Below are 12110 nucleotides of genomic sequence, written 5' to 3'. Positions count from 1 at the left end.
CTATTTACTTCTTTACCATATTCTGTCGTTTCTGAATCAAGCTCCCACACGATTAATTACATCTTAACTCATTATACTCCTGCCCTCCTGCCATTATTCAAGCATCTCATCGCTAACCTCCATATCATCCTTCCAACCAAAAAACTCTCTCGATGTTTCTTCCGAACCTGAAGTTGCCCCCTTTCTCACCAACGTGCATATAAAATTACGATAACTTCCCGCTCTAGAAACTGCCAAATCCAACGGAGTCAATTGTTCATCATTCTTGGCGTTAATGTCAATCTCCGGGCTGACGCTCAAAAGTTCTTCAAGCATTTTGAGCATGGTTTCTTCGTCGCTCTCGTAACAAGACCATTGACACAAGGTATGCATTGGCGTGTTACCGTCTTTCCCCTTTTCTAAGACTGCTTTCACGCTTGCTTTCTTGTCATGCGCAACAAACTCTTGCACAAGCTCAAGGTTACCGATATACAACGAGTGTTGTAGCGGCGAGAAGTCGAGAGAGTTGTATAACGTGGTACTGGCTCCCTTCTCGAGCAGGATCTTTACAATATCCCTGTGCTTGTTGCGAACGGCAATGTGCAATGGCGTTTGGTTACCAGCCTCGCTAACGGCATCTATGTTCGCGCCCGCCTTCAACAACTGTTGAAGGATATTGAGTTCGTGTTGAGAGACTGCAAGATGTAATGGCGAATATCCATCTTCGTCGACAGCATCTACATCAACCTTGGCTTTCAACAACAATTGTACAATTCTGTCGCTTCCTCCTGCGACCGCGCCAAGTAGCGGTGCGTATCCCTCTCTTTCGTCAGCGTCGACTTTGGCACCAGCTTTGATCAGCAGTTCTGCGATATCCCATTTCTTCTTGTAGATTGATATGAGCAACGGCGTTTGTCCGAAATCGTCCAGCGCGTCAACATCAGCTCCAAGTCCACGTAGCAGCTCTATAGCTTCAGATGGGCCATGCTCTGCTGCTATGTGAAGTGGAGTTGCTTCGTCTTTGGCTTTAGCCTTGGCATAAGAAGTGGCTTTAGATGAATCAGATTGAAGGAGTCTCTTTGCAATACCGAATCCCTTTGCCCCAAGACTAAGCGCCATGTGTAGTGGTGTTCTTCCATCCTTTGCCGCGATCGCAACGTTTGCACCCTCGTCTACCAAAAGTGTAGCGACTTCAATTGTACCATCTGCCAGGGCCTGATAGAGTGGTGTGCGTCCTTCTAGATCAGTTGCTTCCTTATCAGCACCATTTTGTAGAAGTAGCTGTACAGTGTCAATCTGTTTAACAGCTATGTGAAGCGGAGTTGAGCCATCCTTTGATTTGGCATTGACTTGCGCACCAGCGTTAATTAACAAAGAGATGGCCGGCAGCGATTTGTTTTCGATTGCGAGATGCAGAGGTGTACGGGAATCGTTGTCACCGATATTAATATCCGCTCCGCAATCCTCAATGATACATGTGAGTAAGTCTTCGTGCCCATATATCGCAGCCAGATGAAGACAGGTCCAACCGAAGCGATCCTTGAGACTAATGTCGTCCTTAAGCAGCCAGACCAAGTCCACATCTCCCTTGACTGCAGCCCAGTGAATCGGATGTCTTTCGTTACGATCGACATGGACCACACCCTTTCCGGTATATCTTTGGCGCCCTGACTTGACCTTATCGACTAGCATTTGCAGTATATCGGCATTTCCACTTCGAACAGCGCAGTGCATCGGTGTAATTCCATCATATCCGGCAATCTCAATTGGAGCGTCGCGATCAAGTAGCATGTCCACTACTCTCTCGTTACCTACGAGGCAGGCATGTTGCAACGGCGTCCATCCCATAAAGTCCCGAATGTTGAGAACATCGCCTTTCCGAGAGAAGACTATGCGCATATTGTCGGCTTGTAAGTTGGCAGCATAATGAAGCGGCGACCAGCCGAAGGCGTCTATCTTTTCGAGCTTTTCGAAATCCCAGAAATACAGAGTTTTCTCCGACTCGATTTCTTGCATGAACTGTTGATGATCAGCCGTGATTTGGAAACTCTCCGGCAGTGATCTTATGTTGTCAGGTGCAGGACCAATTATTGTACTGAAGGGCATGGCATAGTGCCATTCCTTCATTTGCATCCTCGTTGGTATTGAGATATTAGCTTGCTTTGCGAATCTTTCGTCCTTTAATTTTGTCATCAGAATGTTCAATTGCTTTGTGAGTTCCTCTTCCTCTCGCCCTTCCGCCTTCTGGAGCACAGATTCATGGCGTAGCCTGCTGAGAAACCCCAAGCATACAGCTATGGCCAATGGACCAGACGACTCCTTTGCTAGATCAAATTGCAGAGACAAGTCAAGGAGACAAGTACAGCTGTCGACTAACTTTTTCCATTGACATGTTCGTTCATACCTTTGGGCTTGTTTTGTAGCATCGTCGATGACATTCTTGATGTTGCTTAGTTTCTGCTCAAGGCTTAAGGGTACAATAAGATCGAAATAGATATCCGATAGCGTGCCGAATCCGATCTTCTCCAGTTTCCTGGCCAAGTTGGAAATGGTGTCGTTTTTAATTTTCAGTTCTCTCCAGTCCTCCGTCATCTTACTATAGTTCATCTGCTGTATGCTCGACGCGCTTGATATGGTGACTTCAGGCATCTTTGCGACTGCGCGTAAGAACGAGAATAATAAGTCCCTGGAGAAGAGCCTTTCTTGCTTTTCTTGGCACTCAAGGACGAGATACTTTGTATCTTCTCCGTCTTCGTCTGTAGACTCGACGGATCCTTCTTCTGAGGTGAACCCGACTACTGTCGTACCAATGCTTTTCTTCTCATCTACCTCAGCCTTTGTTTGTGTAGACATCTCAGCGATGACTTCTGGCATCCACCAATGGAGATCTCGGGACAAGCGGTTCTGATGCTCACTCGATCCATACAGCCGTAACTGGCGAGGTTGATTACTGTCGGAAAGCTTCGCTGGCGGGGTTGAGTACAACCACAGCGAGAGAATTGCTTCGATCCTCCCTGCTGTATCTTTGACTTGCCACTTCATGTCCTTTTTCTTTTCAAGCTCTATATCGACATGTTCATCTGGTAACCCTCTGTAAATTGCTGGAATACTCCACACATAATTTCCTTCAGGCAATTCTTCTAGAAATGTTTGGGCAATGGTTTCAATCGCCGATGTTAAACGAGCCGCCTCTTCACGGACCGGACTTTTCCACTTGGAAAGATTTCGCAATTGCTGTCGCGCCACCATCATCTTATGGGCCATTGATGTTTTCTCAATTCGGCGACTCTCATCATCGACCAACTTCAAAGAGGGATATGCCTGCTTGTCTCCGGTGCAGATACGCCACCTGGGGGAACTGTCGTCTTTTGAAGCATCATTCTCTCTCCCCTTGCGAGGAATGTCATCAAGTATCGCCCAGGGAGCTGTTTTAATATCTCCAAAGCTCAGAGCAAACCAATCCAGCTCGGATTTTGACTTCAAGCGCGTGCGAATCGGAGATTTTCCGAGGCCACGTCGAACAATGACCCTTATAATTGTCACCACAATCGTGATGCCAAGTTGTAGAATTGATGCTGTCCAGTTGAGCCCTCTCATTCCAATGAATTGTCCAATGAATCCAACGAGGGAAATGAGAGCGCCGATAAATGTTATATTCTCCAAAATTCTTTCCCGAGTTTGCTCATCCTTCTCCTTTGTATCTTCGGCATCCTTCTCGTTATGGCCCATAATGGAATTCTCTCGCATATTTTCCCTGATATTTCGACGAGACATTGTGATGTATTTTCGTTTCCTGGTTGGGTAGATTGCAAAGGGCCTAAAGACCTGCTCGCTCACAGTATGATGCTTTTGCAACCATACAATAAAGATCTGATGCTTGTCCGCCTCATAACATGTCTCTGCTGTGCTCTTTTCAACAACCCAGGCGCACATGAACAGACCGAGTACCAAGAGAAGAGTTCCTCCGGCGGCACATGGAAAAGCATAGTCGACGACTCTCTTGCCATCCTTTAGGAATTTGCCCTTGATAGGCTGATGATAGGTGATGAAACCAAAATATACAAGAGCACCGAGCTGGAGCATCACACCGATAGTGGCTGCAAGATAAATTTCGCCTCGTTCGACTCTATCGTGGCAATTGAGGAGAAGATTTGGCGCGCTGTCATCAGATTCAACAACGACAATCATTTCCTTTGCATCTCGTTCGGTACTAGAATCTTCTTTGCGAAAGTTTGTCCTGTCCGTCTTGACGGATTCCGAAACCCCAGAAACTGTGGTACCAGTATCAGTCTTTCCTGAATCCGCCTTACTAGCATCAGTTTTGCTAGTATCTCTTCTTCGCATGGAACCAACGTCGTTGATCACGACGGAGTTCTTCCCGTTCTTAGATGCAATAATCTGTATTTGGGTGCTGTTGCTGGATCCATTTCCGGTTTCTAGATCACTGTCAAAAGACGTTGTTGGTTCGCTTTTCATTCGTTGTCGATTTTGCGAAGATAAGGCGGAGGAACGCAACAGCTTTCCGCAACTATCCTTCAAGCCATCCGAAAATCGTGCCAGAATCTTTTTGAACGACGTCCAAGCATATCTTGGACCGGCAGATTCTCCAATGTATCTTAGCAGATGGCTGAGAAGTGGGTACGAATGCATGAGTGCTTACCGGTCTTCTGTAGGATCTTCTCGCTCACTACTTTCTCCAGTTTCTCATACCGAATATGAACCTCCTTCTGAGATAGAGAGTCGGCATCACTCCCATCTGGCAGAAGGCAAATGAACTGATATATATCGGCTGATCCTGGACATCTAACCACGCTGTGACCGTTCCAAAGCTCGCAGGCCTCCTTAGACGTAGACGACATGACGTCGATTTCTGCCGCCGAGAGATTCTCTCTGGCTCTTCCAATGAACGACTTCAGCCATGCCGGCCCGGCAACTCGGATAGCGCTCACAACGGTGGTGATTGCGCCAATCGGGGCGACGGCCAAGAGTATGCAGTCGGCGATGCCCATGGCTTGGCTCATGAACTGCATGACGACCCGTTCGCCAAATAGCGCAATAATACTACTCGCATGCAATATCAGTATAATGTTTGAAAGACGAATAGTAGCACGAGTCCTTTGGATGGACTTTTCACTTACGGTCCCAGGTCCGAGGCCAGATTGTTTGCAAAATCATCTCCGCCGTCGGCAGACACACGACCAGCAAGCCATAGCATGAAAAAAATCGCAAACCCCATGCCCTGAGCCATTTTGAGACGCTGAGTCGCGCCTAGACAGCGACAAGACAATATCTATTACGCGATGGTTGATGGGAATGGATATTGTCGTTATGAGGAGGTCATGGTTAAGGGAAAATCGTGGCATCCAAGAGGCTGGGTTGCGGCAATCGGGCTATATGCTATTCGGATCGCAACTTTGCTTTTTTTATTTGGGAATCAGCCGTAGAGCCTGATCCCGCGTCCAGACACCCCCGACATGCATTACCAATGCAGGCCCGCCCTCGCACACCCATTTGCGAGCAGCTTCTTCGGGCTCATCTGATCCTGCAGACATACCTTTACCGACAAAACCTTTTGTCGGCTCAGGAGGATTGAAATAGATGAAGTGATAAGACCAAGTTGTTATCGGCTTTGTATGCCTTCATGTACTTCGTACGCCGTGATTGTACAGAGTACGCCGACAGAGAAAAGAGCCTCCATCGCCTAGCCAGGGCGCGATAATACCACCCAGACACACTAAAGTAGCCAGTACTACTCGAGTCAGCCCACGTGGAACTGGCAGGGATGGATGAAAGACTCAACGGTGACGACTTGGCCAAAACGTAATGATTCTCAAGGTAAAGAGGAGTAGATGGTCGTTAAGAGTTGATGGTTTGGGAGCGTCATGTTGTTGGCCGTCTGTTTCTGTTCTGGTAGTCACCCGAAGGTTTATGGCCCCTGCCGCCCCTAGTGGAACAGGCGCATGTACGTGTACTGTATGTACGGAGTAGACCGCCAGCCTTCGTGTTTTAACTGGCTCGACGGCATGTTTCGATGCTTTTGTCTATGTGGCTTGTTGCGCTGAGGGTGCCCACCCTCATTAAGTCAAACTCTGTTACCTCAGCTTAGGCTCCAAGGATAAAAAACTACAACTCCGTACAAATAGATAAGTATGCAGGATTCCAGGCAACTTGAGGCTCTTGGACACCGAAGCTCAGCTGCACAAGGGAGGCTGCAAGGTGTGTCCATCGTGGGGGCGCCATCACTCCATTGGACAAGCTGGTGATGGTGTACGACAACTAACTGAGACAGTTTTAGCCTCTTTCGAATACGACGTGCCTCTGTAATCCTTTGTTAAACCCCGCTCGGCTCTCCCCACAACTAAGGTTGCGGCGGCTTCTACCCGCTTCGTGTAAGTGGTCCAAGGCAATGTTACGCCCTGACTATGACGAGGACCACCAATCGGATGAAATTGAAAAGTCAAAGTAATAAGTGCTTCAATTTAAAAAAAATTATCTGGATTATTGAGCACGGAATTTCCAAGGCCAAACTATCACAAAACTCAAGTCTAGCTCTGCACACACTTCCAATCCCCCCCTTTGGGATCTAACGTGGATTCTTTAGATGGTTTAGTACACGTGATTAACTGTTACTGGGAGTATCATGGGAGATTCTTACCAAATGACCGTGGCATTCATGATTTGGACGTAGTAGAAGCATCTGCGAGTGGCGCAACAGTGGATGTAAGAACAAGCTCCCAATGCTGCCCGCTATGGTTGCCACCAGCGAGGTGAGCAACAAACGTATCCGAGTATACGTCCAGGTGCTTATCTTGTCCCGTAAAAGTATTGCTCAGGCGATATGGATAACACTGACCGCATGGAGTCCAATTGTCGAATCTCCAAAACTGGCCGGAGAAATCACCGGTGTCGGCCATGTGGAGATTGATGTTTTCCACTCCGTCATTGATAACGTCGAGCGACTTCCCCACGCCCCTGGCAACTGTGTGAAGGCGATAGTAGTTGCTCTTGGTTGTCGGGGTGAGGATCCAGAGAGCATTAGAACTAACGCTATCCGCGTCAACCATGGAGAGGGAATCACCGCTTGAACTCATAGCAAGTATTTTGTTTGCAGCGGTGTAGCTGTTTTTAAGAACATAAATCCTGCTGGTATCGATTGCTGACATCTCGGTTTTGGTTATATAAATGCTACTATTTTAGCTGTGGTTTGTGTAGATAGCTGTGAACTGTTTGTTGATCAAAAAGATTTCGACATTGGTGCCTGATTTTATATCTGAGAAGAATAGAGCATGTGTTACTTTAGCTCAAAAAGTAGCCGAAATCAGGGAATTTAGAAATGCCAAGAAAACAACAAAATTTATTTTGATAGAGATAATGCGATACAATTTACCTTTCGCGACCCGACTGGCTGAACTGGTGAGGTTCCGGAATCCATGTGTTACAGCCCCTCAGTTGTAAGGATACACATTGACGAGAATAAAGTTATAATGACGTAAAACCAATATTCGAAAAATCACGCCATGAGGGATTGGGTAATGTATTAATATAGTAGAGCTGAGATAATTGGGCTGTTCAATGACCGTGTTCTCCGCGGGACTCCAATCGGAGAGTTTGTAAACAAAAGATTGTGTCATCAAGATGATATCTCGTATAGCGCAACCAACGCTCTAAACAACCATCAGCTTTTTCAGGACAGAAAAAACATACAACAGCTACCAAACTCTCCTCTTTACGGCTTCTTCATGCCCCTGTCAAAGAAGATCTATCCAAGAAGATCTGTCAAAGAAGATAGAGTAATGGAAGGAAACCCTGCCAAGCCAAGAACCTCCAGAATATAAGACAAATCATAGTCTTTGATGGGGAAAACCTCAGCCAAAAGGTCCTAAACATCTATATTAGTCGATGAATTCACACAAAGATTGATTGGTCTTACCGCTGGAGTTTTAATGACAACATTACCCAGGATGTCGGTTACATTGGGCTGAGCCACGAGGGTTTCAAGACCAACAGCGACGATCCCGGCGAGATTGTTTAGTATGATGGGTATAGGATGGAATCCGAGGTTCGTCGGGATTCTCTGCTGCTCAAATATGCTTCGAACCCATTCGAGCTTAGGTTTTCCTCCCAGAGTCTGTATCAGGAGACCGTTCTCCAAGGCGCCGAATACAACGGAACGGGCGCCACACTGGTTGTTGGGGTTGTGGGCAATATCATATGCATCTCTTGCCGCCCTAGCTTCTCCCAGTGCCTGAGGGGTGATAATAGGATAGTTCTTGAGAACTTCCAAGGGGACAGACCAGATTGTCTCGTTAAAGTCATTGTTATCGCCATCCCCAAAGTCTGCTCTTGCGAAACTGCAGTCGTGTTCGACGAATCCATGGTTGGACAGCTCATGGAGGTCAAAAGCTGCCAGCCTGTATGACTTGATGAGCTCAGCTGCACCTATAGCGATCGAGATCTCTGGCGAGAGACCAAGCCCCTCGTAGGTACCGCGAAGAAGGTCGATTACGGTAAGATTTTTGCCGCTGCGAGGTAAGAAACCATGGTTGGCAAGTGAATTGAGGCCGGGACAAGGTCCACGAGCTGTGATATGACAGTTAGTTGAGATGACTCTAGATGATTTCATGTCTTGTCTCACTTACAGTCATCGGGGCCTGCAGGTTGCCAATCGTTGAACCTGGGGTCCAATGGATTCCAGATGGGAGGAAGAAGTGAAGCAGCTCCAAAGGTGCTCAAGGTGGAAACTCCCACAAGAGAGAGAAGAAACTTCATCTTGAATTGAGTGTAATATGATTGAGTCTTAGTTGCGGTGCTGTTGCTCGTGTTTGTTAAAAGTTGTGACTGGAACATCAGCCTTTTTGTAGTTGAAAAGCAACTCACAGTGTTGCAGAGCAGGTATGAGCCCCAATAACGGGTACCCGGCAAAAGCACGAATCGTGTGTTGGAGCTTATTACGGTGTTCTCTTGTCATGCGCCAACAGTATTTACAAATGTCCAAGCCCCAATTCGCGAGCTCCTTTGATGCGAGTCAGAGAGTTACCAATGACATAGCTGCTGCAACATAAGGTACTGTCGGAAGAATGACCGCAAGCGTGAGTGGACCAAGGTAGATCTTGTACAATGAATGGTCAAATATACGAATCTGCGTGGGGGCCGCTGATATATAAAATACGACGTTATAGTTTAACGAGATGTGTAAAGGCATTTCCAAGTCATTTGATACGTTGAGTTTGCTTATTTGCAACCCCATTTTGGACAACGGCATAATCACGATATGGAGCTCCAGGGATGTTGATTGCAGAATATGATATAAGCGACGTCGTATTATAATCTGCAAGATTCAGCCAAGTTGGGCCCTACGACAAAAAAATTACAACGGTCAATGACAGCCCCGATTATGGTTCCCGTTAGGAAGTTGGTTAGTTGTTAACCGCTTGAGTGTGAAAGATGACTCTTGTATATCTTGCTCATTCTCTTGGACATCTGAAGCTGCAATATAGTTGACTTGCTGTGAAGATAGTACACGCAAACTAGAGGATTCTTGGCACAGTTCAGATATAGTGGTGTACTGATGTTGCAGTGAGCAGTATTTCCATGGTTGGCCATGATACCCAGCAATGCAACTCTATGGTACAAGTACGAAGTCTTGACATGGACACCTCTGCACTGACCATCCCTCTTGAGTCAGTACGTTCAAAGAGAAATCTCACAAAACTGGAACCATTGGGCAGCGTACGGAGTAATATCATCTCTCCGGGTCTTGACATGGCTAGATCCACGTTGCCGGTTTCAGGGATGACAGTTCTCAACAAGGCTCTTTAGGCGCTCGTCAGTGTCGTATTCAGTCAGTGCCCTCTCTCTCCACTCTACCCAATCTTGTTGAATCCCAAAGACTTCCAGTATTGCAACTGCCAAGGGTAAGGCATTCGACCATTCAGGTTCCAAGGCGAGCCCCCAGAAGAACCTTCTGGCTTTCTCGTCAACCACGCTGCTGGTCATCCAAGAGAGACCCGTTTGCCGCAGAGCATCCGTCAGGGCAACATCATCGGAGCTGAGCGAAACCTGCCGGGTACACAATGTATCCATTTCGGCAGTTACAAGGGACGGACCAAAGGCTTTACTCCGTGGCACAGCACGTGCCATCTGCCAGTCGATAATGCCTGTAATGTGGAGGTCATCGTCGACAAGTAAGTGGTCGCCTTTACTGTCAACGTGCTTCGAAAAAATTTCTCTGGAGACTTCGTTTCTCCACCTTGTTCAGCTAGCTGTGATACGTTGTCTTTCAGAAAGCGGTACACGAGGTAAGCATCAACTGGAAACTCGGTGTAGAGTTGGCCGTCTGCAATCAGTGCCAAGTATTGCTCAGCAAAAGCAGTATAATAAGCCGTGGAATTATGAAATGGGCCATCGGGAGTGAGTACAACGAATCTGTCGCTTGCTACAGCCGAAACTCCGATATTGGATGACTGGAGGCAAAGTGACCCGGCTTTGGGAAAGGGATGACGTTCCAGCTCAGCTAGGATCTCGGAGACGTCGCTCCAGATCCTAGCCTTTTCTTCGTTAGTGGCTGTTGTACCGGACAGGCCTTCGCCTGTCCAGGGTCTTCCTGGTAACTCTCCCATAAGAATAAAAGCCACGCCGACACCATGGCCTGTTCCATTGCTGCACACACCATAGCTGAAAGCCCGAGGAGCTGGTACCGCAGTCGTTTCGAGGAACTTCAACGATGGGTACTCGCTGGCTATCAAATAGTCCGCTAATGGGATGGGAAGACCAACGGCAAAGCCTGTCACTCGAGGAACTCGGAGGAGCCACGAGCGAGAGCCGCCTTGGAAGCACATGCGGGCATGATAGTTGCCGCTTCCCATGAGGGCGCTCAGTCCAACCTTGGACGAGTGTTCAATTGTGCAACTCTGACCGCCATTCAGTCTGGATGCAAGTTGACAGACGACTGCGTCGTTGATGTGAGAGCGGAGACGATCGATTTCGGCAGCAATTTGCGATTCATAAATTGCATCATCCAAGGCCTGTTAATTATTAACACGAGCCGGGAAGCGCGAGGAAAGATTTCGAGGGGGCGTCCCCAGTGTAAAGGAACACCGTTTGCCGTTTTGGGATGGTGAGAGCGCATCACAATTGTGTTTGTGTGTACGAGTACGAGTATATTATATATGGGCTAGTTGCCACTCTGCAACGGCCCCTGGAATTGGAATCCACGTTTAGCATTGTACTTCGAATGGTTTTGAGACAAGCTACGCTGTTGTGGAAGAAGAGGGGGAGGAACTGGTTTCTCGTACCTCATCACAGGTATGAAGAGAAGGAGACGAGTGGATGAGGCACAAATGGCGATTACAGCTATCGCAACCACCGTTTGCTCTGACACTTGGCCTCTCGCAATCAGGCACTGAACAGTTGAAGAATCTGGACACCATGACACGAATGATGCTAACCCATGAGATTTGAGAAGATACAAAGCTCTAGCGTTGTGAATGTCGCGATTTGATAACAATTGTCGTGAATGCGACGAATGCTGAGTTACGTTGTAATGAGAATCAGATGTATTCGTCTAACCCGGCTCGGCACGAAAAAAAAAAGATCAAACAACGGAGCATATAGTACGAGTCTAGTTTGTCACCAAACTTCGCCTGTGCGAACCACATACTGAAGAAAGAGAAGAGGATATGTATATGCTCTCGCGCATGTTTTGTTTATAATCCTGTTTCAGTCCAAAAACAAAAACGAATAAATTTTGCGAAAGCGCCCTTGGTTAGATCTTTTTGCCAGCCCTATCTATATCATGTCACACGAAACTTGCTCAGCCGAAATTTGCCCAGATATGAAGCTGCTGGCAATCAACGACGCTCAAGGCGAGGCTGTAACAATTGATGCGTTGCCGACTCTTGTTTCTGCCGTACTCGTAACTTGACTCACAGTCATTAAACGCAATGATATCTCCTACCCTAGTACTTATATAGATCTAGGCTAAGGTTTGTTTAGGGAGTGTAATAGTGAGGTTGTGAATGTTTAGAGTGAAGAGTAATTTTAGGTATAATTTCCGATTTCTTTGTGTCTCAAAATAGCCTTGTTAATAGAGATAAGCACTAAATCTATCTCCGCGGAAGACATTTAACCCA

At 47.1% G+C, this 12110-nt stretch overlaps 4 protein-coding genes across 4 annotated transcripts; all 4 read right to left on the bottom strand.

Annotated features, from left to right (window-relative positions):
• Window positions 1-93: 93 nt before the first annotated feature.
• On the bottom strand, window positions 94-5227 carry Triagg1_3270 (uncharacterized protein; the record flags this gene model as incomplete). Its single annotated transcript, XM_062897544.1, has 3 exons — window positions 94-4415; window positions 4640-5040; window positions 5118-5227. The coding sequence occupies 3 exons, from the start codon at window positions 5225-5227 to the stop codon at window positions 94-96; spliced, it is 4833 nt and encodes a 1610-aa protein (XP_062757794.1).
• A 1423-nt stretch (window positions 5228-6650) lies between these two features.
• Triagg1_3269 (uncharacterized protein) lies at window positions 6651-7070 on the bottom strand (the record flags this gene model as incomplete). Its single annotated transcript, XM_062897543.1, has 1 exon — window positions 6651-7070. The coding sequence occupies one exon, from the start codon at window positions 7068-7070 to the stop codon at window positions 6651-6653; it is 420 nt and encodes a 139-aa protein (XP_062757793.1).
• A 668-nt stretch (window positions 7071-7738) lies between these two features.
• Triagg1_3268 (uncharacterized protein) lies at window positions 7739-8748 on the bottom strand (the record flags this gene model as incomplete). Its single annotated transcript, XM_062897541.1, has 3 exons — window positions 7739-7858; window positions 7910-8559; window positions 8619-8748. The coding sequence occupies 3 exons, from the start codon at window positions 8746-8748 to the stop codon at window positions 7739-7741; spliced, it is 900 nt and encodes a 299-aa protein (XP_062757792.1).
• Window positions 8749-9765: 1017 nt separating this feature from the next.
• Window positions 9766-11107, bottom strand: Triagg1_3267 (uncharacterized protein; the record flags this gene model as incomplete). Its single annotated transcript, XM_062897540.1, has 3 exons — window positions 9766-10222; window positions 10273-11003; window positions 11075-11107. The coding sequence occupies 3 exons, from the start codon at window positions 11105-11107 to the stop codon at window positions 9766-9768; spliced, it is 1221 nt and encodes a 406-aa protein (XP_062757791.1).
• Between the last annotated feature and the right edge of the window lie 1003 nt (window positions 11108-12110).

Source organism: Trichoderma aggressivum (genome assembly GCF_033847375.1).
Source record: "Trichoderma aggressivum f. europaeum strain CBS 100526 chromosome Unknown scaffold_009, whole genome shotgun sequence".
Lineage (NCBI taxonomy): Eukaryota > Fungi > Ascomycota > Sordariomycetes > Hypocreales > Hypocreaceae > Trichoderma > Trichoderma aggressivum.
The sequence above is the reverse complement of the archived record's forward strand: the minus strand, read 5'-3'. Positions and strand labels throughout refer to the sequence as shown.